The sequence below is a fragment of the Mustela putorius genome, unplaced genomic scaffold, assembly GCF_011764305.1.
Source record: "Mustela putorius furo isolate JIRA1106 unplaced genomic scaffold, ASM1176430v1.1 tig00003853_pilon_pilon_pilon, whole genome shotgun sequence".
Lineage (NCBI taxonomy): Eukaryota > Metazoa > Chordata > Mammalia > Carnivora > Mustelidae > Mustela > Mustela putorius.
Genome location: NW_025422005.1, coordinates 20,832,512 through 20,856,691, shown reverse-complemented (window position 1 = coordinate 20,856,691; position 24,180 = coordinate 20,832,512). Strand labels below are relative to the sequence as shown.

Sequence of the window (24,180 nt, the reverse complement as noted above, 5' to 3'; positions counted from 1 at the left end):
GTTAAGTGTTTGCCTTTGGCTCAGGTCATGCCAGAATCAAGCCAGGCATCAGGCTCCTTGCTCAGCAGGGATTCTGCTTCTCTCTCTGGCCCTCACCCGACTTGTATGCCCTCTCTCAAATAAATAAAGTCCTTAAGAAAAGAAAAAGAAAGATTTTCTGGAGTTGAAAAGTATGATAACTGAAAAGAAAAATTCACTAGGTAGGCTCAACAGCAGATCTGAGCTGGCAGAAGAATCAGCAAAAACAAAGACAAGTTCACAGAGATTACCCTGTCTGAGGAACAGAATAAAAAAGAATGAAGAAAAATGAAGAGAGCCTCAGAGAACAAACCTTCAAGCATACAAACCATCAAGTATACAGACATACACATAATGGGAAATTAATACTGCCCCCAAATGATGAAAAATACATCCAAGAAACTCAAAAAAAGTGTAAGATAAACACAAAATGATCCACACTTAGGATTCAAAATGATGAAGGAAAAAGACTTAAACCAAAATCCTACATCCAGCAAAACTATCCTTTTAAAACAAAGGCGAGAGAAAGACATTCCCAGATATACAAAAACTGAGAGCATTCATCCCTAGCCGACCTGTTCTATGAGAAACAGTGCAGACTTTCATGCTGACGTGAGAGAAACTAGACAGTAACCAGAATCCATAGGAAAAAATAAAGAGCGATAAGAAAAGTAACTACACAGGTAAATATAAAAGACAGTATAAAAGTATATAATTTTATTTTCCTATCTAATTAAAAAGACAATGTATAAAGCAATAATTACAAAAGCTTAGCAATTGGCTTATGATATATAAATACATAATTTGTATGAGAATAACAGCACTACGGGGGAAAAGGAACAAGCTATACTGAAATCAAATTGATATATACCTGAACAAGATTACTAGGTTGTTTTAAGGTAAAATGTGAATTGTAATTCCCAGAGCAACCACTAAAAAAAAAAGACTAGCTGAGAAGTCAAATCAGTTGAGTGTTAACCTTCCAACAAGTATAAAAGGAATTAGAGAGAATAGGGGTATTAACACAGGGTACAGTCATTAGAAGCCTAAACATAGTGTAATCATTAGTGTAAACAAAGCTCTATTTGAACCCTCATGCTAACAGATCTGAGGTCAGTATTTTGTTTCCGATGTATGTGGCACTGAATAAATGTCTGATACATAAGTGAGAACATCTGGAAATGGTTAGTAAACATAACAGGATTTGCTGGCAGATACGGAAGACGGAATTAACAGTATCTCAACTGTTAACCACATTATCCACTAGATGATCAGGGTGATGATACAGGGTTAGCTAACAGAAAGTTTCAATTAACACACTCTGTCCTTAGAGAATCACAACAGGAGGGTATCTTGCTGAAAGAATTTTGAGTCATCTTTGTAGAAGAGGACGCTACTTCGTGTCTCCACCTAAATGAACACCTGTGCTAGAAGTATTCCCATGGTTTCTAGAGCCACCAATGTGCAGATGATGCCCAAACCTATATGTATGTTCAGTCCAGATCTCTCTCAAAAGCTCAGGGTAGGGGTGCCTGGGTGGCTCAGTGGGTTAAAGCCTCTGCCTTCGGTTCAGGTCATGATCCCAGGTTTCTGGGATCGAGCCCGCATCGGGTTCTCTGCTCCGCAGGGAGTCTGCTTCCTCCTCTCTCTCTCTCTGCCTGTCTCTCTGCCTACTTGTGATCTCTATCTATCAAATAAATAAATAAAATCTTAAAAAAAAAAAAAAACAAAACTCAGGGTAAAAAGCAAAAAAACTTAACAGTTACAAGGCCCTGTGATCATGTTCAATGACCCCATGATGTTCAACTACTCTCCCTCGCTAAGCTTCTTGAACCTGCCAGGCATGCTTGGGGCTTTTGCACTTGCTTTTTGCTCTCCCTGGAATGCTCCTCCCCAAGATTTTCATTCCTCAATTCTTTTAGGTCTTTGCTAAAATGCTGCCTTCTCAGTGATGCCTTCCTCCTTTACCCAAGTTTAAATTGAAATCATCAGCATTGAAATCATAAGCATCACCACACCCCACCCCTGCTTTACCTCTTTTCCCAGCTTTGCATTTCCTTTTCTTTTTTTTTAAAAGATTTTAATTAATTTATTTGACAGAAAGAGAGAGAGTGTGGGGGCGCCTGGGTGGCTCAGTGGGTTAAGCCTCTGCCTTCGGCTCAGGTCATGATCTCAGGGTCCTGAGCAGGGGGCCTGCTTCCCTTCCTCTCTCCTACAGTGATCTCTCTCTGTCAAATAAATAAATAAAATCTTAAAAAAAAAAAAAAGAAAGAGAGAGAGAGAGTGTGTGTGTACAAGTAGGGGAGGAGCAGAGGGAAAGGCAGAAGCAGGCTCTCTGATCAGGGAGCCTGATGTCGGGCTCAATCTCAGGACCCTGTGATCATGACCTGAGCCACTCAGGCACCCCTCCAGCTTTGTATTTCTCAGAGCACTTATCTTCTACATTATGTTATAAATTTATTTATTGTTTATTATCTCCTCGCACTAAAATATGAATTCTTTCAGGACATATGTGTTGCCTTTTTTTTTTTTTCACTGCTGTATCTTTAACATCTAGAATAGTGTCTGGAGTGGTGCAGTTAGTTAATCATCAGACTCTTGATTTTGGCTCAGATCGTGATCTCAGGATCCTGAGACTGAACCCTGAGTTGGGATCTGTGCTCAGCATGGAGTCTGAGTGAGATTCTCTCTCTCCCTCTCTCCCCCTGCCCATCCTTCCTGCGCAGGCATATGCACTCTTAAAAAAATTATATATATATATATATATATATATTTAGAATAGTGTGCCTGGAAGATATTAAGTACACAATAACTATTTTTTATTTAACTATTTTTAAAAAGATTTTATTTATTTATTTGTTAGACACACAGAGTGCACAAGCAGGGAAAGTGGCAGGCAGAAGGAGAAGCAGGCTCCCCACTGAGCAAGGAGCGCAATGTGGAACTTGATCCCAGGACTCTGGGATCATGACCTGAGCTAAAGGCAGATGCTTAAGTGACTGAGCTTCCCAGGCATTCCACAGTAACAACTATTTTTTAAATGAATGAGCTCCAAATCCACATGTCCAATTCACTAAACACCTCCACCTAGATATCCACAATCCTCCATTCAACATACACAAAACAATTCCTCATCTGCCTCACTCATCCTCATTCCCCACTCTTCCGGCAGCTTTCTAGCTTGCCACTCTCCACCGAGTTGTTCAAAGCAAAAATCTCGTCCTCCACATCATATGAGTCATTTCCAAAACATACCGCACAGCAAACCCTTTCTTTGTCTTCATTGCCTAAAGACAGGATAGAATCCAAAATATTTTACTGCCTCTCACAGCCCAGCAATTGTGAAGTGTTCCTAAACTGGGGCCTACGAACTCAGTTTTTGTTCTCCCTCCTCAAGTGAGGCAACCCCTGCAGGAAACCTCCCCAACTGTGCCTCCAGATGTGATGTGATGTGATGCTTGCTGTGATGCTCTCTTTTGTGTCCACTGTGATGATAATGGGTCCCTGGTCAGCCCACGTGGCACTGTGCCGCAGTTCTACAGCTTTAAATACAATATATACACTGATGACTTCCAAATTCATATTGCCAGACTGAATCTCTCCTCTGAACTTCAAACTGGTATATCCACAGACTACACATCTTTATTTGGAAATCTACTAAGTTTCTCAGACATAGTATATTTAACATATACTGTTATTAATATGTATTAATATGTTTATATATTAACAGCATATGTATAAATATAAAAACAACTACCTCTTGATTCTTCACTCCCTCACTCCCCCCCCCTTTTTTTTTTTTTTAAGATTTTATTATTTGACAGAGAGAGACACAGGGAGAGAGAACACAAGCATGCCGGGCAGGGAGCCCAATGCAGGGCTCGATCCCAGGCCACTGCCACACAGGCGTCCCCCCAACTTGTTCTTTTTCCAGTGTCTCCTATTCAATAGTTAGGGCAACAGATAAGGAAGGAAGGCAGGAAGGCAGGGGGATACCGAGGGAGAGAGGGAGAAAGAAAAGAAGGAAGGAGGGAAGGAAAGAAGGAAGAAAAAGAAAAATGCTGGCAGTGTGTTAGCTGCTAATTCAGATCATTATTTCAGGAAAGAGGCAACTTAAAAGTTTTCCGGTTGCTCAGGGCAAAAACTTTGGTGTTATGATTGACTCTTTTCTTTCTTTCACAACCACATCTAAATCATCACCACATTTTACCACCTCTGTCTCTGTAATATATCCATAATCTAAACACTTCTCACCACCCAACTCCAAGCTTTGGCCACATCTTGCCTTGACTAGTGTGTTAACTCCCTAATCCACCCTCTTCCCACTCGGACTCTTGTAATGTGTTGTCCTCAGAGTGGTCTGGGCAATCCTTTGAAGAAGTAAAGCAGATCTGGTCTCTCTATTACACCTGAAATTGACTCCAAATTTCTTACCATGGCCCTTGAGAGTCTACATAACCTAACCCGCTTACTCACTCGGAGACTTCACTTGTATCGTCCTGCTCACTCAGTTCCTGCCGCACTACCCTATTTGCTGTTTCTGTAATTCATCAAGCACATTCTTACCCCAGGGCTTGACAAGTGCTGTTCAGACAGCCTGGAATGCTCCACTCTCAGAAACTGCATGATTTGCCCCTTTATTTCATGGGGCAAATTAAATATGACTTGCTCAGAGGGGCCTTGCCCGGACTACCTTGTCTAATATGGCAAACCCCTTTCCATCATGTCCTATCCCTTCACCCTGGCTTATTTCTATTTTTAACTTATTGCTAAGTTAATGTATACAAGACCTGAGACAAGACAGATATTTTCCTATATTTTCTTCTTAACCTTTTAAAGTTTTACCCTTTACATTTTGGCCATCAATGCAACTAGAACTGATTTTTGTGTATGGTATTAGATAGAGATCCATTTTTTTATGACTAACAAATGATCTCAGTCTATTACTGAAAAATTTATCTTTTCTCCACTGATCTGTAATGCCACCTTTGTCTCATGTCATTCTCCCTATTCACAGGTTCCTCTACAAGCACTCTATCCTATCCTATGTGTCTATTTTTTGATCCCAGGTCCAAAACCACATTTCTAATAATCAGTCTTAGAGTAAGTCATTGTTGTCTTCTTCTTTTTTTTTTTTTTTTAAAAGATTTTATTTGTTCATTTGACTTAGAGCAAGCACAAGCGGGGGAACAGCAGGCAAAGAGAGAAGGAGATGCAGGCTCCCCAATGAGCAGAGAGCCTGACATGGGGTTTGATCCCAGGACCCTGGAATCATGACCTGAGCTGAAAACAGATGCTTAACCAACTGAGCCACCCAGGTGCCCCCAGGTTTATAATAAGTCTCGTAATCAGGTAGGACAAGTTTCCCCATCTTATCTTCAAACATGTGTTGGCTGCTCCACATACATTTTATTTTATTTATTTAAGATTTTATTTTTATTTATTTGTCAGAGAGAGAGAGAGAGAGAGCACGTACGCACAGGCAGGCAGAGCAGCAAACAGAGGCAGAGAGAGAAGCAGGCTTCCCAAGGAGCAAGGAGCCCTATGTGGGACTCGATCCCAGGACACTGGGATCACCACCCGAGCCAAAGGCAGCTGCTTAACCGACTGAGCCACCCAGGCGCCTCTCCACATACATTTTAGAATCAACTTGTCAAATTCCATGAAAACAAAAACAAAAACAACTTATTGGAATTTTGATTAGAATTACATTTAATCTAAAAATCAAACTCGGGAGAACTTTATAATACTAAGTTTTCCAATCCATGAGTATTTTCTCTCTACCATTTATTTAGTGTCCTCTCTATTTGGACCGTCTTTGTCTTTTAAACAGAGTTCTGGGGGAACACATTCTAATTTATTTCTATTGCGATTAAGAAATACTTTGTATTCCTTCTTACCACCTTATTTCCTATTTTTCATCTGTCCCACTTTGCTGATCTTTTCTCCTTTTTTGCCTTCTGCTGTATCAGTTTTTTCTCATTTCTTTTCCTCATTTCTACTTATTTTTATTCTATTACTATTCTTTTATTATTAGCTCTGAAATGAATATTTTACATTAAGTCTAAATAAGAACGCTTGGAATGCTTTCATTTCAAACCCCTTCCCTATTTATATTTATTTGAGTATTTTCCATTTTTATATCCACAAATAAGATGTTACTCTTCTATCAAGTCAGTCCTTAAGAAGGTTTCCTTTACTGGACATGTTTTTTTTTTTTTTTTAAGATTTTATTTATTTATTTGACAGACAGAGATCACAAGTAGGCAGAAAGGCAGGCAGAGAGAGAGGAGGAAGCAGGCTCCCTGCTGAGCAGAGAGCCCGATTCGGGGCTCCTGAGCCGAAGGCAGAGGCTTTAACCCACTGAGCCACCCAGGCGCCCCTACTGGACATGTTCTTTGCTCATCATTCCTCTTTGCATCTCAGACTCTTGTTTCCAAGAAGCATTTTTCCTTCCTCCTAAAGTATATCCTTCAGAAGTTCCTTTGGTGAGGTTCTACGGGAATATGTTCTCTCAGTTCCTTTGTTTGAAATTTTCTCTTTAAAATTATTTTTGACATACATTTTTACTGAGTACACAATTCTTGGTTGACAGATTCTTTTTTGCTTTTAGCATTTTGAAAATATTGTTCCACTGTCTTCTTATTTCTAGTATTGGCTCAACTGGTACACCCAACAATATCTCAAAAAGTACATATTCTGCTAGGAAAAATTATATATTCTTGGTATATCTGTTTATATCTGTATTTACAACCAGAGTCTGGACACTAAAATGAAACAAAGAATGAAAGCTATTAATGATGTGACAGGAAAAAATTTTTGTCTTTTGAAGTCTGTTCAAAAAAAGTTACAGTTGGGAAATGCTTATTTTTAAGCACAATCAACATCTAACATATTACTTATGGGTAAAGACTTAAAAATGGGACTAGGGGTGCCGGGGTGGCTCACTTAACACTCTGTTAAATGTCCAGTTCTTGACGTCAGCTAGGGTCTTAATCTCAGGGTTGTGAGTCCAAGCCATGCTGGGCGTGGAACCTACTTAAAAAAAGAATGAGCTTAATATCCCCTTTCAAGAAAAAAACCTCCTCCTAGTTAAACATGGTCTTTTTTTGTTACCACCAAGAGGCATGAATCAGCTCTTTAAAATAGAGGTGTGGCTCACTGATAAGCAAAAGCACTCTCAAGGAAATATCTTAGTGAATTACAAAGGACATTATTTTCAGGAAAAATAAGATCTCAGGATGATCTTACTTTCCAGATCATCCTGAGATCTTATTTTTCCTGAAAATAATGTCCTTTGTAATTCACTAAGATGTTCAGATCAAAATTAATCCTATTATTTCTTCTCCTGAAATAATTGGGACTAGATTTGGGCTTCAGGAAATTAAAGTTTCTTCTTCTTCTTCTTTTTTTTTTTTTTTTAAGGTTTTATTTATTTGACAGAGAGAGCAAGCACAAGCTGGGGGAGCGACAGGTAGAGGGAGAAGGAGAAGCAGGCTCCCCGCTGAGCAAGAAGTCAATGCTGGACCCGATCCCAGGACACCAGGATCATGACCTAAGCCAAAGGCAGATGCTTAACCAACTGAGCCACCCAGGCACCCCTCATCCAATATTTCCTTATAAATAAAAATCCTGAAGCCTTCTGCTAATAATATCTGTTGTCAGTACTTGAAAGTGACACTGAGATTATTTGTTGGGAATTAAATTTTACAACCTCCACAAAGTGGCTCAGGATAGGGATCTGCAAAGTCTCTTTAAAGAGAGTAATGGAGTGCCTGGCTGGCTCAGTTGGCGGAGCGTTCGACTCTCCATCTCGGGGTTGTGAGTTCGAGCCCCACATTGGGTGTAGAGATTACACTAAAAAAAAAAAAAAAAAAAATCCTGTGGGCACCTGGATGGTGTAGTCGGTTGAGCGACTGACTCTTGGTTCCGGCTCAGGTCATGATCTTGAGGTTGTGGGACTGAGCCCTGAGTTGGGCTCTGCACTTAACAAGGCTTCATCTCAGGACCCTGAGATCATGACCCGAGCTGACGCTTAACCAACCGTGCCACGCAGACACCCTTAAAGTTTCTATTTAATAGGTGAAGTCTGGTTACATATATCTATATGGTGTTAGAAATCTAGCAAAAATGATCTGTCAAAAGATGGACTTAAATAGACTTAAAAATAAATAGTTTCATGTGTGTCTGGATCATAGTGATACCAAGTATAACTATCGCATGAAAGAATACTTAGGGTCATTATTTACAATAATTTAATGTGGCATAATTGATGTTTAGGAGGTTAACCCTTTTAATCTCTTCTAGTTAAAAGGAAGAAGTTGCTCAACAACTGCTCTTTGATATTTTTGTTTCTACTCTGCCCTCTAAAAGCACTAGCACATACCAAAATATTTCATTTACCAAATCCCCTAAAACTTTTATTATTCATTCCTTAACACCAATGCCCTAAAGATGGTTAAATACTCGCTTTTCAACTTCATTCCAATGGTGCCTTTCCTGCAGAGAGTTAAGAGGCTAGAAGGAAGCTTCTGATTGCTACAAAATAAACTTTCATCTTTCTATAAGGACAAAGAGGGGATAATTTAAAAAACAAAAACAAAAACAAAAAACCCTACAAAGAAATAAGCCAGACATAAAAAGACAAATATTTTATGATTCCACTTGTATGAGACACCTAGAATAAGCAAATTTACAGACACAAAGTAGAATAAAGTTTAGCAGGGGCTGAGAGGGGAAGGCAATGGGAGTTATTATTTACTGTGTAGAGTTTCAGTTTGGGATGACAGAAAAGTTTTAGAAATGGATAGTAGTGATTGCTGCACAATGTTGTGAATGTTCCTAATGTTACTGAATTGTACACTTAAAAAAGGTTAACATGGTGAATTTTACCACAATTTTAAAAAGTGTGCAATGATTACCGTGGTTGCAAACAAATAGACTTATTTATCTTGTGCCACAGATTGCAAAGATATTTAACAGAATGGTCCTGATTAGCCTGTGGCTACAGTAAAAGGACGAAGCCCTCTGCCAATTACAAAGAGATGGTGTTCCAGAAGCCACTTACCTCTTACCTAATTTTATATAAGCATTAGGGTATGCAAGAAGGTTAGAAAAATTCCCAATCTTATTGGTATCACCAGTAGATAAGAAATACTGTGTCATCTCTTAATACATAAAGCAAAACCACACCCATATCCTGAATCTTAATGCTTTCCCTCAGATTTAAACTCAGAGGAAGGAATAGGAGGCAAAGTTGCATGTGTGCAAGTAAAAGAGAATGGAAAGAATTCTTCACACCCTGTGACCTGTCCTATACAGTTACTCTTAGTATCTACTGAAAGTGTTATTGAGTTATTTATTTTTTTGAAGATTTTATTTATTTATTTGAGAGACAGAGTGAGAAGCACACAAGCAGGAGGGAGGGGCAGAGAGAGAGAGAGAGAGGGAGAAGCAGACTCCCTGCTGACGAGGGACCCTGATGCAGGACTTGATCCCAGGACTCTGGGATCATGATGTGAGCTGAAGGCAGATGCTTAACCGAATGAGCCACCCAGGCGCCCCCAGGTTTATAATAAGTCCTGTAATCAGGTAGGGCAAGTTTCCCCATCTTATCTTCAGAAGTGTATTGGCTGCCCCACTTTTAGAATCTTAAAAACAAAAACAAACAAAAAAACAACAACTTTTCAGGACACTGGGGTGGCTCAGGGTTAAAGAGCTGCCCTCGGTTCAGGACATGGTCCCCAGGTTCTGGGATCGAGCCCCACATCGGACTCCTTGCTCAGTGAGGAGCCTACTTCTCCCCTGCCTGCCTGCAGCTCTCCTGTTTGTGTTTGTTCTCTCTCCTGATCTCGCTCTGTGTGTCAAATAAATAAATAAAATCTTTAAAAAAACAAAACAAAACTTTTCATCTTAAAAAAAAAAAAAGAAATTACTGGATCAGCAAATTATGAACATTTAGTTCTTGGCTGGTATTACCAAACTGTTTGCTAACATCAGTATCCTAATTTGCAGTGCCACTAACAGCTTACAGTGCTTGTTTATTCACGACCTACCTTCTTAATAATGGATCTTACTATTTTAAGATAAATGTATTTCCAGCTTAAGAGTTCTAAATGCTACATAATTATTGTTTCAACCTTCAATTTTTTTGAGTACAGTTGACACATAACCATTTTAACATTTTAATCGTTAGGAAAGTCAAACATATTCCTATGACTGTAAATTTTGTTGTTTTGCTCATATTTATTAAACACTCTACAGTTTACAAAGACCTCTCACATACTTTACCTCATCTCATGCCCCTAAAGAAATGGTCATTATTCCTATTTTATAGATGAGGAAACTAAAGTTTAAGGAGGTTAGCTGACTTGGATATTCACAGTGACAGTGTGATATGGAGCTGGAACTAGAACCCAGGTCTTCAGACTCCAAAGATAGGAAATACATTATATTGAGTAAATAGGTCAGAACTTTCAGATGGTCAAAATCAACACCTGGTATTTTAAATATAATAGAGAAGTTAAACTGAAAACCAAGGCTGAATCTGAAAGCTGTAGAGTATCAACCACCTCTTCCCTAAAAAAATCAGACAGGCACTAAACACACTTCCTCTCCTAAAATCCCCTGGAATGTTTCTGGTTGCAAATCATAAAACTTAGAATTTGAGAGACCAACTAATCCAGGGCACTCTATTCAGAAATGAGAAAATTGAAGCACAAGGCTTGTGACCTGCTCGGAGATGGCGGCACCAAAGCCTTTTATGACAATATAGTGTGTTTTCTTCTAAGGCCCATATGACAGTATTCGAGAAATTCTGCTTTGCTAAGAATGTAGGAGACAGAAAGCATGGACTAGCAGAAAATTCGTGCCTGACCTCAGCTAGCCGTAACTGCTGCTGGGTAGCCCTCTCCCTCATCTTTGTTTGGCTCCCTTACCTTTTCCACCACTGCTGTTCCAAAACTTTTTTTTTTTTTTTAAAGATTTTATTTATTTATTTGACAGACAGATCACAAGGAGGCAGAGAGACAGGCAGAAGCAGGCTCCCTTCTATGCAGAGAGCCCGATGCCGGGCTCGATCCCAGGACACTGGGATCATGACCTGAGCCGAAGGCAGAGGCTTTAACCCACTGAGCCACCCAGGTGCCCCTGTTCCAAAACTTTTAACACTTTCTAAAGTCCGCTAGCCCACTCTCACCTTTTATCGTTCCACAGATAACTTAACCCCTTCCTTCTTAAAGGCAGATAAATAAGAGGTTACTTGACCTTAACAGACCTTATAAGGCAGAAATTGTGATCCTGAGCTTTGCAGTCAAAATGTATCTGGATTCCAGATCTCTTCCATTACTTATATGGTGCCTTTGGGAAATGAAGTTAATCTCTCAAAGCCATAATTTCTTCAACTGACAAACGGGAATGCCCACCCACTCTACGGAATTTTTGTAAAATTAAATAATACATATAAAAGTGTCTAGGGTGCCTGGCTGGCTCAGTCTGTGAAGAATGTGATTCTTGCTTGATCTTGGGGTTGTGAGTTTGAGCCTTACATTGGGTGTAGAGCTTACTTAAAAAAAAAAAAGGACCTAGAGCAGTGTACAGAGTAAACGACTGAGGACTACTCCAATTTCAGTTCCCATTTCCATCACTTTCAAACATATCTTCCTCCATCCTTTCTTCATGTTTCTCTTTCAAGGCTCACCTCTCCATGTGGTTTCAATTTTATCTCCTTCCAGGGCTTCTTTATCTCCCTTTTCTCTTGTGCTGATCTTCAGTGTCTGCCTCTCTGCTGGCTCCTTTTCCTTCACCTTCCAACAGGTCAAATCTCTCCCATCTTTTAAAATCAAATCAAGGGCGCCTGGGTGACTCAGTGGGTTAAGTCTCTGCTTTCGGCTCAGGTCATGATCTCAGAGTCCTGGAATTGAGCCCCACTTTCTGGGCTCTCTGCCCAGCAGGATACCTGCTTCCCCCTACTTCTCTGCTTACTTGTGATCTGTCAGATATATTAATAAAATCTCTTTTTAAAAAATTTTTAAAAATCAAATCAAATCAAACAAAAAGGTCCTCAAAATCCAACTCTTCTAGCACTTACTCTAAGTATCTCTCCTAAATGCTCTAACCTACCGGAAAGACAGCAAGCAATTATCTTTCAAAACAGATGAGATTGTCAATTACCTGCTCTAAAAACCTTTGATGGTTTAAAAATTCCTTAATCATGAAGACTGAACTCCTTAGCAAAACATTTGAATCCTTCTCAACACCTGGCCATCAACCTTTGCTCTCAGCAGCCACTGTATTCAACTACTCAACCCCAGGCGTCCAGAGACGCCCTATGCATTCTATAACCTTCTAAAATTATATGCATGTTTGCGTATGTGCAGTTGTCTGGGTGAAAATCCATTCCTCTTTTCAAATTTCTGAGAGGGGGCACCTGAACTGGAAAATATTAAAAACCAACTGCAAAATCCTCTTAAGCTATACCACACTCCTCACTTTTTTTTTTTTTTTTTTAAGATTTTATATATTTGACAGAGAAACATCAAGAGACGGAATACAAGCAGGGGGAGTGGGAGAGGCAGACTCCCTGCTGCACGGAGCCCAGTGAGAGGCTGGAGCCCCGTGAGGCACTGGATCCCAGGACCCTGGATCATGACATGAGCCGAAGGACTGAGCCACCCAGCCGCTCCCACACTCCTCACTCTTTCCTAGACACACACCTAACACTTTTGCACATCCATTCCTGTGCCAAACTGCTTTCTCTGGCTGATCGAGGTGGTGGTGCCTGAGGGAGTCAGGCTGGAATTACCTTAATAGTAACAGGTCTACTGGACGAATTCTTTTTCATCCCTCAAGAACAAGCGCCAAAATCACTTTTCAGTCCCTTTCCTTTATTGTAACACAGCTCTACTGAACACTTACCACGGTCAGGTGTGGCAATGTTGTAAGCTCTTCAAGGCAGAGGCTCAATACCTTAACATCTTTTTTTTTAACAGTTGTTTTTTGTTAAGATTATTTATTTATTTATTTGACACAGATTGAGAGAGAGAGAGATCACAAGTAGGCAGAGAGGCAGGCAGAGAGAGGAGGAAGCAGGCTCCCTGCTGAGCAGAGAGCCTGATACAGGGATCCATCCCAGGATCCTGGGATCATGACTTGAGCTGAAGGCAGAGGCTTTAACCCACTGAGCCACCCAGATGCCCCCCTTAACATCTTTTTTGTACCTACAGAATGTAATCCAGATCCCAGCACCCAACAGGCAAAACAAAAATCTGCTAAATAAAAGAACCGTTTATGGTGCTGCATTTGTATTCTGGTATTCTCCACAACTACCCCTGCTCACTTTTGTTATTCATTCACTCATTCAATATACATTTATAAAATTCCAAAAAAAACACCTGGACCTATGTGCTAAGCAGTAAGGATACAGACTAGGACACAGTCCTTGCCATTAAGACCTTTAACTGTGACAATACAGAACAAATATTAAGGGGCTTATTTGATGAGTGCTCTTACAGAGAGAGCAGGAATGATCATGCCTGTATTAAAGATGAGAAAACTAACCTTCAAAGAGGTCACTACTCAAGGCTGCACATAAAAGAGGATTTTATTTAGTACTTACTTACTGTCTGACTCCCTCAACCACCATCACCCCTAATCAGTCTGTAAGCCCCAAGAAGGAAGACCTTTTTTTCACTCCTCAGGGTCTGATTCCTGCATTTCCGGGAATCTAATTCCAGCGTTTAGAACACAGCAGGCTTTCAATAAATATATGTTGATTGAATGAATAGATGAATTGATTCCAAAATAAAGTTGACCAAGAGCAAAATACACAAGGGCAAAAATTTCCTTCCCATCATGATGGCTTAATAAGAGATTTAAAACAGGCTTCTACTAGTTAGAAAGGCTAGACCAATTGTATTGACTCAAGTCCATAGGCATGTTATGTATTTTACCTAAGAAGAATTTAAGTAAAGGGGTGAAGTAAGTTTCTATTTCTGATGTCACATTCATGGCATGTACTGACATAAAGCCAAGATTTAACTGCAGGTTTCAAACTGATTAAAAGTTTTCACAAAAAGCAAACACTAAAGAAAGCATTTTCTTGAGTCTTGACACTGGCTAGAAAAGTATCTCAATTTCAGTTATTTCTTTGATGTCAGTTCCAGCAGCCAAAACTGCTGTATAGATGTTCTCCAACGTATTTGTTTAAAAACCTTTAAGCAAAGATTAGCAAAAACTTTTTAGTAATGATTAGACAAAACCACAGTCCAGTACCTCACCACTATTTCACTCCCAGGGCTCCATAAAACTGCCTTGGTCTGAAGCACAAGGCAATCAAAATGTACCATCAAACAAGGTGATGGGACCAAAATTAAATATGATTTATGGTTTAGTATGACATTTTTATGTTCTAGAAACTCCAGTTCCTTAGAAATGATTTTGCTCTGATTAGAAAGTACTACCATTATTTTTCTCCAATATTTAAATTTCAATAATCATAAGCTGTGTGTGGTGGTGTGATGAGTAACTTCAACAGGTATTGATCAGTATGAAGTAATGTAATGAAAAGAGCACAGGACTGGAGTATAATTTAGGCTACTATTTCCTATCTAGGTTAATTGTGTGACCTTCGGCAAGTCATTTAACATTTTAGAGGCTGTGAATTTAACATTTATCAGCTGTAAAATTAGAAACACCACCTCACAGAACTGTAGTGAGAAATTACATAATATATATGATGAGCTGTTTTCAAAAAATAACACTAATAGCAATATCATTTTTTAAAAAAGATTTTATTTATTTATTTGTCAGAGAGAGAAAGAGCAAGTGAACACAAGCAGGGGGAGAGGCAGGCAGAGGGAGAGGCAGGCTTCCCGCTAAGCAGGGAGCCCACTACAGGACTGGAACTCATGACCCTGGAATCATGACTTGCGCCAAAGGCAGAAGCCTAACCCCCTGAGCCAACCAGGCGTCCCAGCAATGTGGTGTCTGAACAAATAAGAACCAGTCATTAGCAACTACTGTTCTTAGATTATTTTTAAAACTTCTAGAGCAATTCTCTGTGGATGCTTCTTCAAAACACAGGTAGGAAAACAACCAATCCCTAGTCATTGCTGGATTAAAAACTGAAGAACAACTGCATTAAAGCCCTCCATCCCTGCACAATATTACCAACACAATATGGGATTCCCAGAGTAAATCACTTCCATTATGAGATATCAACATAATAAAGTACAATAGCTTTATCTGCCAACTTGACTAGGAGGGAATTTAACCTATATAATAACCTTGATAATCTTCCCTGCTTCATGTAAAGGGGTCCTGGTTGTCCTCATTTCAGAGACTTGAAATACTAATTACTTTCCAAAAAGGCGTGTCCACACTGGCTTTAAGAAAGCTTTGGCTTGTGCTGAATCTAGCACAACTAGTCTTCCAACGGAGCGTACATTAAATTACCACTATCTAACAAAATTTGGTTAAGTCCACACACTTTGCCAGTTTCAGTACGGACTACCTCTCCTCCCTCAAACTGGCTTCATTCCTATTACTTGGTGAACTAGTCTCTTTGTTGCTTTCGAGAAGCAACTGGGTTTCTGGTTTCCCTATAACGAGGCTCCTTCCATTAATGGACTTTTTCTTCCAACTTTTTGTTTTGAGCAGAAGAAATCAAAGGATTGGCGGGTACGAGGGGCGAGGAACTGGGTGGCTGGACCAAGCCCTGCAACTTCCTTCTGCATGCAATGAATGAAAAGACTGTTTCGTGCCCTATAAATCACTTTCTCTCCTCCGAGATTCAAGAAGTGTGCGAACCGCGAACCGCACTGGTTCTTTGGTTCCCCGATCACAGCCGCAATCTATACCGACAGAGCAGCAAATTCGGTCCCTTCCCAGTTTCCCGGGGAGGAAGCTCACTTCTTTTCCACAGGCCCATCCCCCTACCGAGAAAAACGCCTGCAGACTCGTGCCCCGAAGCCGCGCGGGGCTGACGTTTCAGAGTTAGACAATAACCTCGAGGGTTTTCAACAGAAACTCCGTCTGCCGCTGCCTGGCTCCGAGCCTCCGCTCTGCCAGGCCGAGATGCAGAGGTCCGACCGAGGACGGGTTTGAAAAATGGACTTTGACCTGATCCGGTTACCGCAACCGGATCCCCAGGGACCGGTCCCCATTAGGGGCGGCCCGACGGGCTCCACGGAGGAGGCGACTCCACGCACGGGCACAAAGGAGCTGCCCAGACAAAAGAGCCCCGCAAAATCGCGGGGGGGGCGGAGTGGGCCAGCCGGCGCCGGACGCACTACAGGCGGAGAAACCACGGCGGGACCGTTGTGGGAGGGCGGAGGAGGCGGCGGCCCCGGCCCAACCCGCCCCGCCCCGCCCCGGCCCGACCCCACCGCGGCTCCGGCCGTTACCCCCGCCCGGACCACCACCTCCTCGCGGAGCCAAAAACACTGCCGGAGCCTAGGAGACACCCACAGCCAGACCCCGCGTACTTCTCGCTCACTTTCCCTTGTTCCTCGAACTCACCCGGGTGGCCGCCGCCGCCTCCTCAGCCTCCACAGTAGTTTCCCCCGGAAATCCTACCTGGCCCGCCGACCGCCTGGCCGCAGCCAGAGCCTCCGCCCCGGGAGGGGGAGCGGGAGCAGGCCGGACAGTGAGGGGGTAGGAAGTGCCTCCGCGGGGACTCACGGGACTTGTAGTCTTCAGCAAGGGCCAGCTGGAACAGGACTGGAACTCATGACCCTGGAATCATGACTTGCGCCAAAGGCAGAAGCCTAACCCCCTGAGCCAACCAGGCGTCCCAGCAATGTGGTGTCTGAACAAATAAGAACCAGTCATTAGCAACTACTGTTCTAATGTCGCGGGCGGGACAAGATGGCGGGACCCTCTAGCCCTCCGCTCTCCGGGCCGTCAGTACTCCAGGGCGTCTTTGAGCATGCGCCACCCGCTGCCTGCGCCCTGCGGGTGGAAGAACTTGTGCTCCTTTCCTGATACCGAGAGGGCAAGGGTCTTTGGACTTGGGACGATAAAACTGAGTACTCGGCTGCAGGCAGTGCCTAGGGAAGGAGCTGATGCTGCAAGTGTGCTGTTTTAGATTAACAGTTCAGTCCCTGCCCGGTCAAATTTCATTTATAATTTCTGCAAAAGGAAAAAACTATTGAGGGCCAATTTGAAGTACAAAAACTTATAAGTAAGTTATTCTCAATTTGTGCATAAAGAAGAAACCCAGGAATCATTCTTGACACCTCCTTCAGTCATTCTACATTCCATATATCTCGGTTACATTCCATTTTCTCCACTACCGTTAGAGGAAGCCACCGTCAGTCAGTTGTCTCTACAAGTCTCACTAGTTTCAGGCCTCCCGGCTATCTTCCTCCAAACACCTTCCTTGCTGCTGCCAGAAGATCTTGCTAAATGACAACCTCATTGTGTCACAGCCCCAATTAGACCTAAGTGTATAACCTAAAGCTGCAAAACTTCTGGAGAAAAACAGGAAAAAAAAAATCTATGTGAGCTGCAAACACATAATCGATAAAAGAAAAAGATATTATAAGTAATGAAAATTTAAAAATTTTGCTCTTAAAACACCCTTATGAAAATGAAAAGCTCCCTATCAGGTTCCTTGCTCAGTGGGGAGACTGCTTCTCCTTCTGCCTGCCAGAGTCTCCCCCTGCTTGTGCTAACAAAATCTTAAAAAAAAAAAAAAAAAAAAAAAGATGAAAAGGCAAGTCACACACTGGGACGAAATCCCAACAAAACCTGCATGCAACAAAGGACTAATATCTAGAATTATTTCAGTCCATTAAGACAAAGAACCCGCTTATATATATATTTTTTTAAAGAGATTTTGTTTGACAGAGATCACAAGTAGGCAGAAAGAGAGGGAAGCAGGCTCCCTGCTGAGCAGAGAGCCCTATGAGGGGCCAGGACCCTGAGATGTGACATTTGCTGAAGGCAGAGGCTTAACCCACTGAGCCATCCAGGCACCCCCCCCAAAAGAACCCAGTTTAAAAAATGATTTCAACAGACACTTTACCAAAGAAAAATCTATAGCAAACACATGAAAGATGTTAGGGAAATGCAAATTAAAACCACAATGAGATAATCTACACACCATGACTTGTACTACCAAGTCATCAAGTGTTAACAAGGGTGTAGAACAAGAATTCTCATTCACTGTTGGTGGCATTGTAAAACGATACAACCACTTTGGAATACCATATTGCAGTTTCTTTAAAAATTAAATATACACCTACCATATGGGCCAACCATTACACTCTAGGTATTTACCTAAAAAAAAAAAAAATGGAAAACATACATCTACATAAAGACTTGAACATGAATGTTCATAGCAACTTTATTTGTAATCGCTAAATACTGGAAACAACTCAAATGTCCTTCAAAAGGTGAATGGATATACAATGGAATATTCTTCAGTTGTTAAAAGGAATGGACTATTGATATGCACAACAACATGATGAATCTTAAAATAATTATGCTGAGTGAAAGAAGCCAGACATAATGGAGTATGTTCTGTATGACTCCGTTTGTATAACATCCTAGGAAAAGCAAAGTAGTGACAGAAAGCAGATCTGCAGTTGTCTGGGGACCCAAGAAAGCAGAGGTAGACATCATAAGGGGATAAGGAAACTTTTGGGGGGTGATGGTATATTAATTATCTTGATCATGGTTATAGTTTCAAGACTGATAAGTTTTAAATATACCAAAACTCATCAAACTGCACACTTTAGGGGCACCTGGGTGGCTCAGCGGGTTAAAGCCTCTGCCTTCAGCCCAGGACATGATCCCAGGGTCCTGGGATCGAGCCCCACATCGGACTCTGCTCAGTGCAGAGCCTGCTTCTCTCTCTCTCTCTCTCTCTCTCTCTCTCTCTCTGCCTGCCTCTCTGCCTACTTGTGTTCTCTGTCAAATAAATAAATAAAATCTTTAAAAAAAACTGTACACTTTAAATACATAAAATTCATTGCTCATCAATTATACTTCACAAAACCTGAAAAATCGTATAGTCAAAAAACTCTTTTAAAGAAAGAAAATCGGGGCACCTGGGTGGCTCAGTGGGTTAAAGCCTCTGCCTTCGGCTCAGGTCATGATCCCAGGGTCCTGAGATCGAGCCCCGCATCGGGCTCTCTGCTCAGCAGGGAACCTGTTTCCCCCTTTCTCTCTGCCTGCTTCTCTGCCTACTTGTGATCTCTGTATGTCAAATAAATAAATAAAATCTTAAAAAAAAAAAAAATCAGTGGCTTCCCAGTACCCTTAGGAAAAAACAAAACAAAACAAAAATTATTGCCATCGAAGTTCTAATTGTGGAATTTCAGTACCATCCCTGGGGAAGGGGATGGATATGGACGGCAATTATGAAATGCCAGGTAACTAATGATGGTGATAACAGTAGTAGTAATAGTAGTAATAATAAAACTCCTTTTTCTTGAGCATCTAGGAATTTTACATATGCCTTAATTAGGATTCTGCCCAGAAAGAAGAACTAGAGACAAGTACTAGTTGCAGGTAATTTATTTGGAATGTGCTCCCAGGGATTTAATGTAAGATCCTAGAGTAAAACAGAAAAGATGGAGCCATCCCAAGGGTGCATTGCCAACTAAGAGCACTGCTATTAGCACCTTGGGGTAGAACCTACCAAAACCATCTGAGGATTGTCTAGAATGCCTCTCAACATGGTCCACCCAAGGATTGTGCTGAGAAGGATTTATCCATTGGCTTCTATGCCCCATTAATTAGGATTAGCCCGGGGGGCATCAGATCCTCTTGCATTCAGAACAGGTTTCCACCAGTGTCCTGTAACCTGGTTTTGGAAAAGCTCCAGGACAGAATGCAGAAAAAAATGCGAGAAGAATTGAAGCCCTCACTAAGCTGTTTTCTGCAGCTTCAGCTAGACTCTAAGGGAAGTCTGAGAGGATGTGGTAAGGCAATAGTGATACCAGAACATCCCTTGCATTGCTCAGATCTGTCTATGTTCTATATTAGATCCCATTTATCATGCTGTCTTCAAGGTGATGGCTGGCAACAATCTTGATGAAAGACTCAATGGTACTCATAATTCTTTGCAGGATGTTATGTTGCTCATATGTCTTTTCTGTCCTATAGTATGCTATACTCAGCCATATGGATGATTTTCATTAACACTAAAAGAAGCCAGACCAAAGGAGCATATACTGTACGATTTAACATATATAAAATAAAACACAGGCAAAATATTCGCTGAGGGGCACTTGGGTGGCTCAGTTGTTAATCAGCTGCCTTCGACTTGGGTCATTATCCTAGGGACCTGGGATCAAGCCCTGCATCCAGCTCCCTGCTCAGCAGGAAGTCTGCTTCTCCCTCTCCCACTCCCCCCTGCTTGCCTTCCCTCTCTCACTGTGTCCCTCTCTGTCAAATGAATGAATAAAATTTTTAAAAAATTCTGTTGAAAGTCAGGATAGCAGCTCCACTTCATGGAGGAGGAGCAGTGTCTGAAAGAAGGTAAGAGGAGGTTCTGGATGCTGGTAAGATTTTTTTTTTTAAGATTTTATTTATTTATTTGACAAATATCACAAGTAGGCAGAGAGGCAGACAGAGGAGGTGGGGAAGAAGGGTCCCCGCTGAGCAGAGAGCCCAATGTGGGCCTCCATCCCTCAACCCTGGGATCATGACCTGAGCCGAAGGCAGAGGCTTTAACCCACGAGCCATCCCCGTAAGATAGTTTTTTGATCTGGATCTGGGTTCTTGGTCCATAGGTATCTTAAATTTGTAAAAATTCATTAATTGGGATACCTATACTTTCCTGCATGTGTATTATACTCCCAACATAATTTTTTAAATGGGAAGTAGCCTGAGCCAAATCTCTTTTTCTTCTGAGAAACCAACTAACAGTAAACACTAGATGTGTCTGGACAGTTCAGTCACTTAAGTGTCTGAGTCTTGATCTCTGGGTGGTGACTTTGGCCCTGTGTTGGGTTCCGTGTTGGGTAAAGAACCTATTAAAAAAAAAAAAGGAAAGTAAACACTATTGCTAACCATTAAGATTTCTGGATTTGCAGCTCATGCTCATTAAGAACATGGGCTCTGGCAATTAAAAAACTGTTCTGCCGGGGCGCCTGGGTGGCTCAGTGGGTTAAAGCCTCTGCCTTCAGCTCAGGTCATGATCTCAGGGTCCTGGGATCGAGCCCCGCATCGGGCTCTCTGCTCAGCAGGGAGCCTGCTTCCCCCTCTCTCTCTGCCTGCCTCTCTGCCTACTTGTGATCTCTCTCTGTCAAATTAATAAATAAAATCTTTAAAAAAAAAAAAAACTGTTCTGCCACTCTCTGTGTGCCATTGCCCAAGTTATTTAAACTGGTTAAGATTCAGTTCCATTGTATAATGGAAAACACAATAGAACCTATTATATAGGTTGGTGTGCTAATTAAAGTAACATACATAAAGTAGCCAGCACTGTAGCTGATATACATTAACTACTCAGTAAACAATAACTGTTATAAGTAATATTAGTTTTTGTCTTTCTATCTTTATCAAGTTTTCAAGTTTTCAGCAGTGAACATGGACATGGTCTGCAGGTGCAAGGATGTTCCTTGTAGTATTGTTTGAAATCTCAAAGAAAAAAACTGGAGACAAGCTAAATATGCATCTACTGGACAATGGGCAAATCAACTGTGATATAGTCATAATACAGAATAGCACAAAGCAGTCACAGTGAATCAGTTAAAGCTACAGAGATAGATGTGGATAAAAGAAAATGTTGCAGGCGCCTGGGTGGCTCACTTGGTTAAGCAACCGCCTTCAGCTCAGGTCATCCTGGAGTCTTGGGATCGAGTTCCACATCAGGCTCCCTGCTCGGCAGGGAGTCTGGCTCCACTGAACTCTCTCTTCTCATGCTCTCTCTCTCTCATTCTCTCTCTCTCAAATAAATAAAATCTTAAAAAAAAAAGTGGGGGGGGGGTGTGTTGAGAGGGGCACCTGGATGGCTCAGTTAGTTAATCATCTGCTTTTGGCTCAGGTCATGATCCTGGGGTCTTGGGATCAAATCCCACATTGAGCCTCACATTGGGCTCTCTGCTCAGCAGGGAGACTGCTTCTCCCTTTCTGTCTGCTGCTCCCCCTGCTTGTGCTCTTTCTCTCTGTTAAATAAATAAATAAATCTTAAAAACAAAAGTTAATAGTTTTAGGTTATTTAATTTAAAGGATATGTGTAAATACATACTTTTATATCCATAGTCTATACCTCGAAGAATACGTAAGCTTTCCTCTGTAGTGCAAAAATAGTGCAGTTGAATAGTGTGTGATAGAGAAACTGATTTCACACTGTATACTCTTTCCGGCTATTGGATTTTCCCTTCAATATAGACTCTACTGTAAAAACACCACTATCAAAAAAGAGAATTTCTTTTAAAAGCCAAGATCTTGGGGAACCTGGCTGGCTCAGTCAGTTGAGCATTGGCTCTTGATTTCAGCTCTTGTCCTGATCTCAGGGTTGTGGCATCTAGTCCTGTGCTGAGCTCCATATTCTGTGGAGTCGGCTTGAGATTCTCTTTCCCTCTTCCTCTGCCCCTTTCCCCATTCTCACTCTCTCTCAAATAAATAAATCAATATTTTTAAAAACCTTAAGATTGGGATACCTGGGTGGCTCAGTCAGTTAGCATCTCCCTTGGGCTGATACCATGATCCTAGTGTCCTGGGATTGAGCCCTGTGTCTGGCTCCCCTGCTCAGGGGGTAGTCCACTTCTCCCTCTCTCGCTGCCCCTCAACTCCTGCTCTCTCCCCCTCTCTCTCTCTCTCTCAAATAAATAAATTTAAAAAAACCCCAAAACCCTAAGATCTCAAAAAGTTTTGGTGAATCACTGAAACCCGGTTCTACCTAACGCAGTTTAAAATCACAGGTGATGGTGGTTGGACTGGATGACATCACCGCAGTTTCAAATTCCACAGTTTCAAATTCTGAGAGCGCTCCCTTCTTTGACAGATGGGAATGGCTCTACAAACCTGGCCATTTTGACTGGGCTGAGAACCAAGTCTGATTCATTAGCCAAAATGAATCGGACCAATCAGAGAACAATATGCAAGTAAGCGACTGACTGTCCAGAGCTTGATCACTGTTGCTTTGAACTTCGCAGTTTAGAGTGCTGCCACCTGCAGGCCACATTTCTCAACAGCCTGTCCCTGGAAATAAACTAGGGGGATTCTTCTCTCAGTTGAGTTTTCTCTGTAGGGCTCTGGATTGGAGAAAGAGTGATAAAAATTTCTCCCTTTCTCCTTTCCCTTGAAGCTCACTACTCTGCCACAAACCCAAACTTGTGACAGTAGTTCCCAGGAATGGGAACTGTGGCATCAGACTGTCTGCCTTTACGCTGGGTCAATCAAATACCTCTTCTATACCTCAGTTCTCTCATCTATAAAATGGTGATGATAAGAGCTCTTCTGTATAGTTGTGAAGATTGAATCAGATCATGTAAACCACTTAGCACAATGGCTGGCACAGAGTGAGCAGAAAAAAATATCAATAGTTGCTAGGCAGAGCTTCAGAAGTTTCTCCTATTCTAAACTGACAAATAGTACCTTGACACAAAACAGTGCAGTGGGAAGACCTTTGGCACATGGCTCTACCGCTTCTGGCCTGTGACCTTGGGCAAGTGTTCTCACCTCTCCGAACCTTACCTGACCTCACAGGTGGTTTTGGATATTACATGAAATCATCTATATAAAGCACCAATCACAGTACTTGGCATAGAGTGGACAGTTAAATGGAGTGACAATGGAGTGATGATTAACACAGGATTAGTTACCAAGTATAGGCCAAGGTTGAACAGCTCAGACCACAAACATGCAGGCCACAGGCAGTCACTAACCAACAGATATTTTTGTCTGGCCCTCAGTGTTTTATAATTTTTAAATTAGTTTCTAGTATTAAAAGCTGAAATTCCACATTTAAGGCCAGATTCTTAACTTCTTTTAAAATGAGAAGGTTTGACAATGTATTATACCAGATCTACAAGGAAGAGGGCATATAAGAGGGAGACCTAATTTCTTCCAAAGGAGCCAAATAATGCTCCCTGAAGAAGTGGTGTTAAAAGCTGAGACATTAAGATTAAATAGAGGCTAGCCAGATAAAGAGAGAGGGGACAATGCTCCAAGTGGAGGGACTGCCATGTCCAAAGGCGTTGA

General features: G+C 41.5%; 2 protein-coding genes across 3 annotated transcripts in view; one reads left to right on the top strand and one right to left on the bottom strand.

The window, feature by feature from the left end:
• The window catches only part of PHACTR4 (phosphatase and actin regulator 4), a 108,033-nt gene extending 91,383 nt beyond the window's left edge, over positions 1 to 16,650 (bottom strand). For both annotated transcript variants that reach the window (XM_004741022.3, XM_004741023.3), the window contains exon 1: positions 16,537 to 16,650. The gene's annotated coding sequence lies outside the window, so the exon portion shown is untranslated. The remainder of the gene's footprint in view (positions 1 to 16,536) is intronic.
• LOC123387312 (translation initiation factor IF-2-like) overlaps positions 1 to 16,764 on the top strand; it is a 55,971-nt gene extending 39,207 nt beyond the window's left edge. Inside the window, exon 2 of the mRNA XM_045064052.1 lies at positions 15,676 to 16,764. Coding sequence (XP_044919987.1) covers positions 16,126 to 16,764 — 639 coding nt within the window. The 5' untranslated portion in view covers positions 15,676 to 16,125. The remainder of the gene's footprint in view (positions 1 to 15,675) is intronic.
• Positions 16,765 to 24,180: the final 7,416 nt, after the last annotated feature.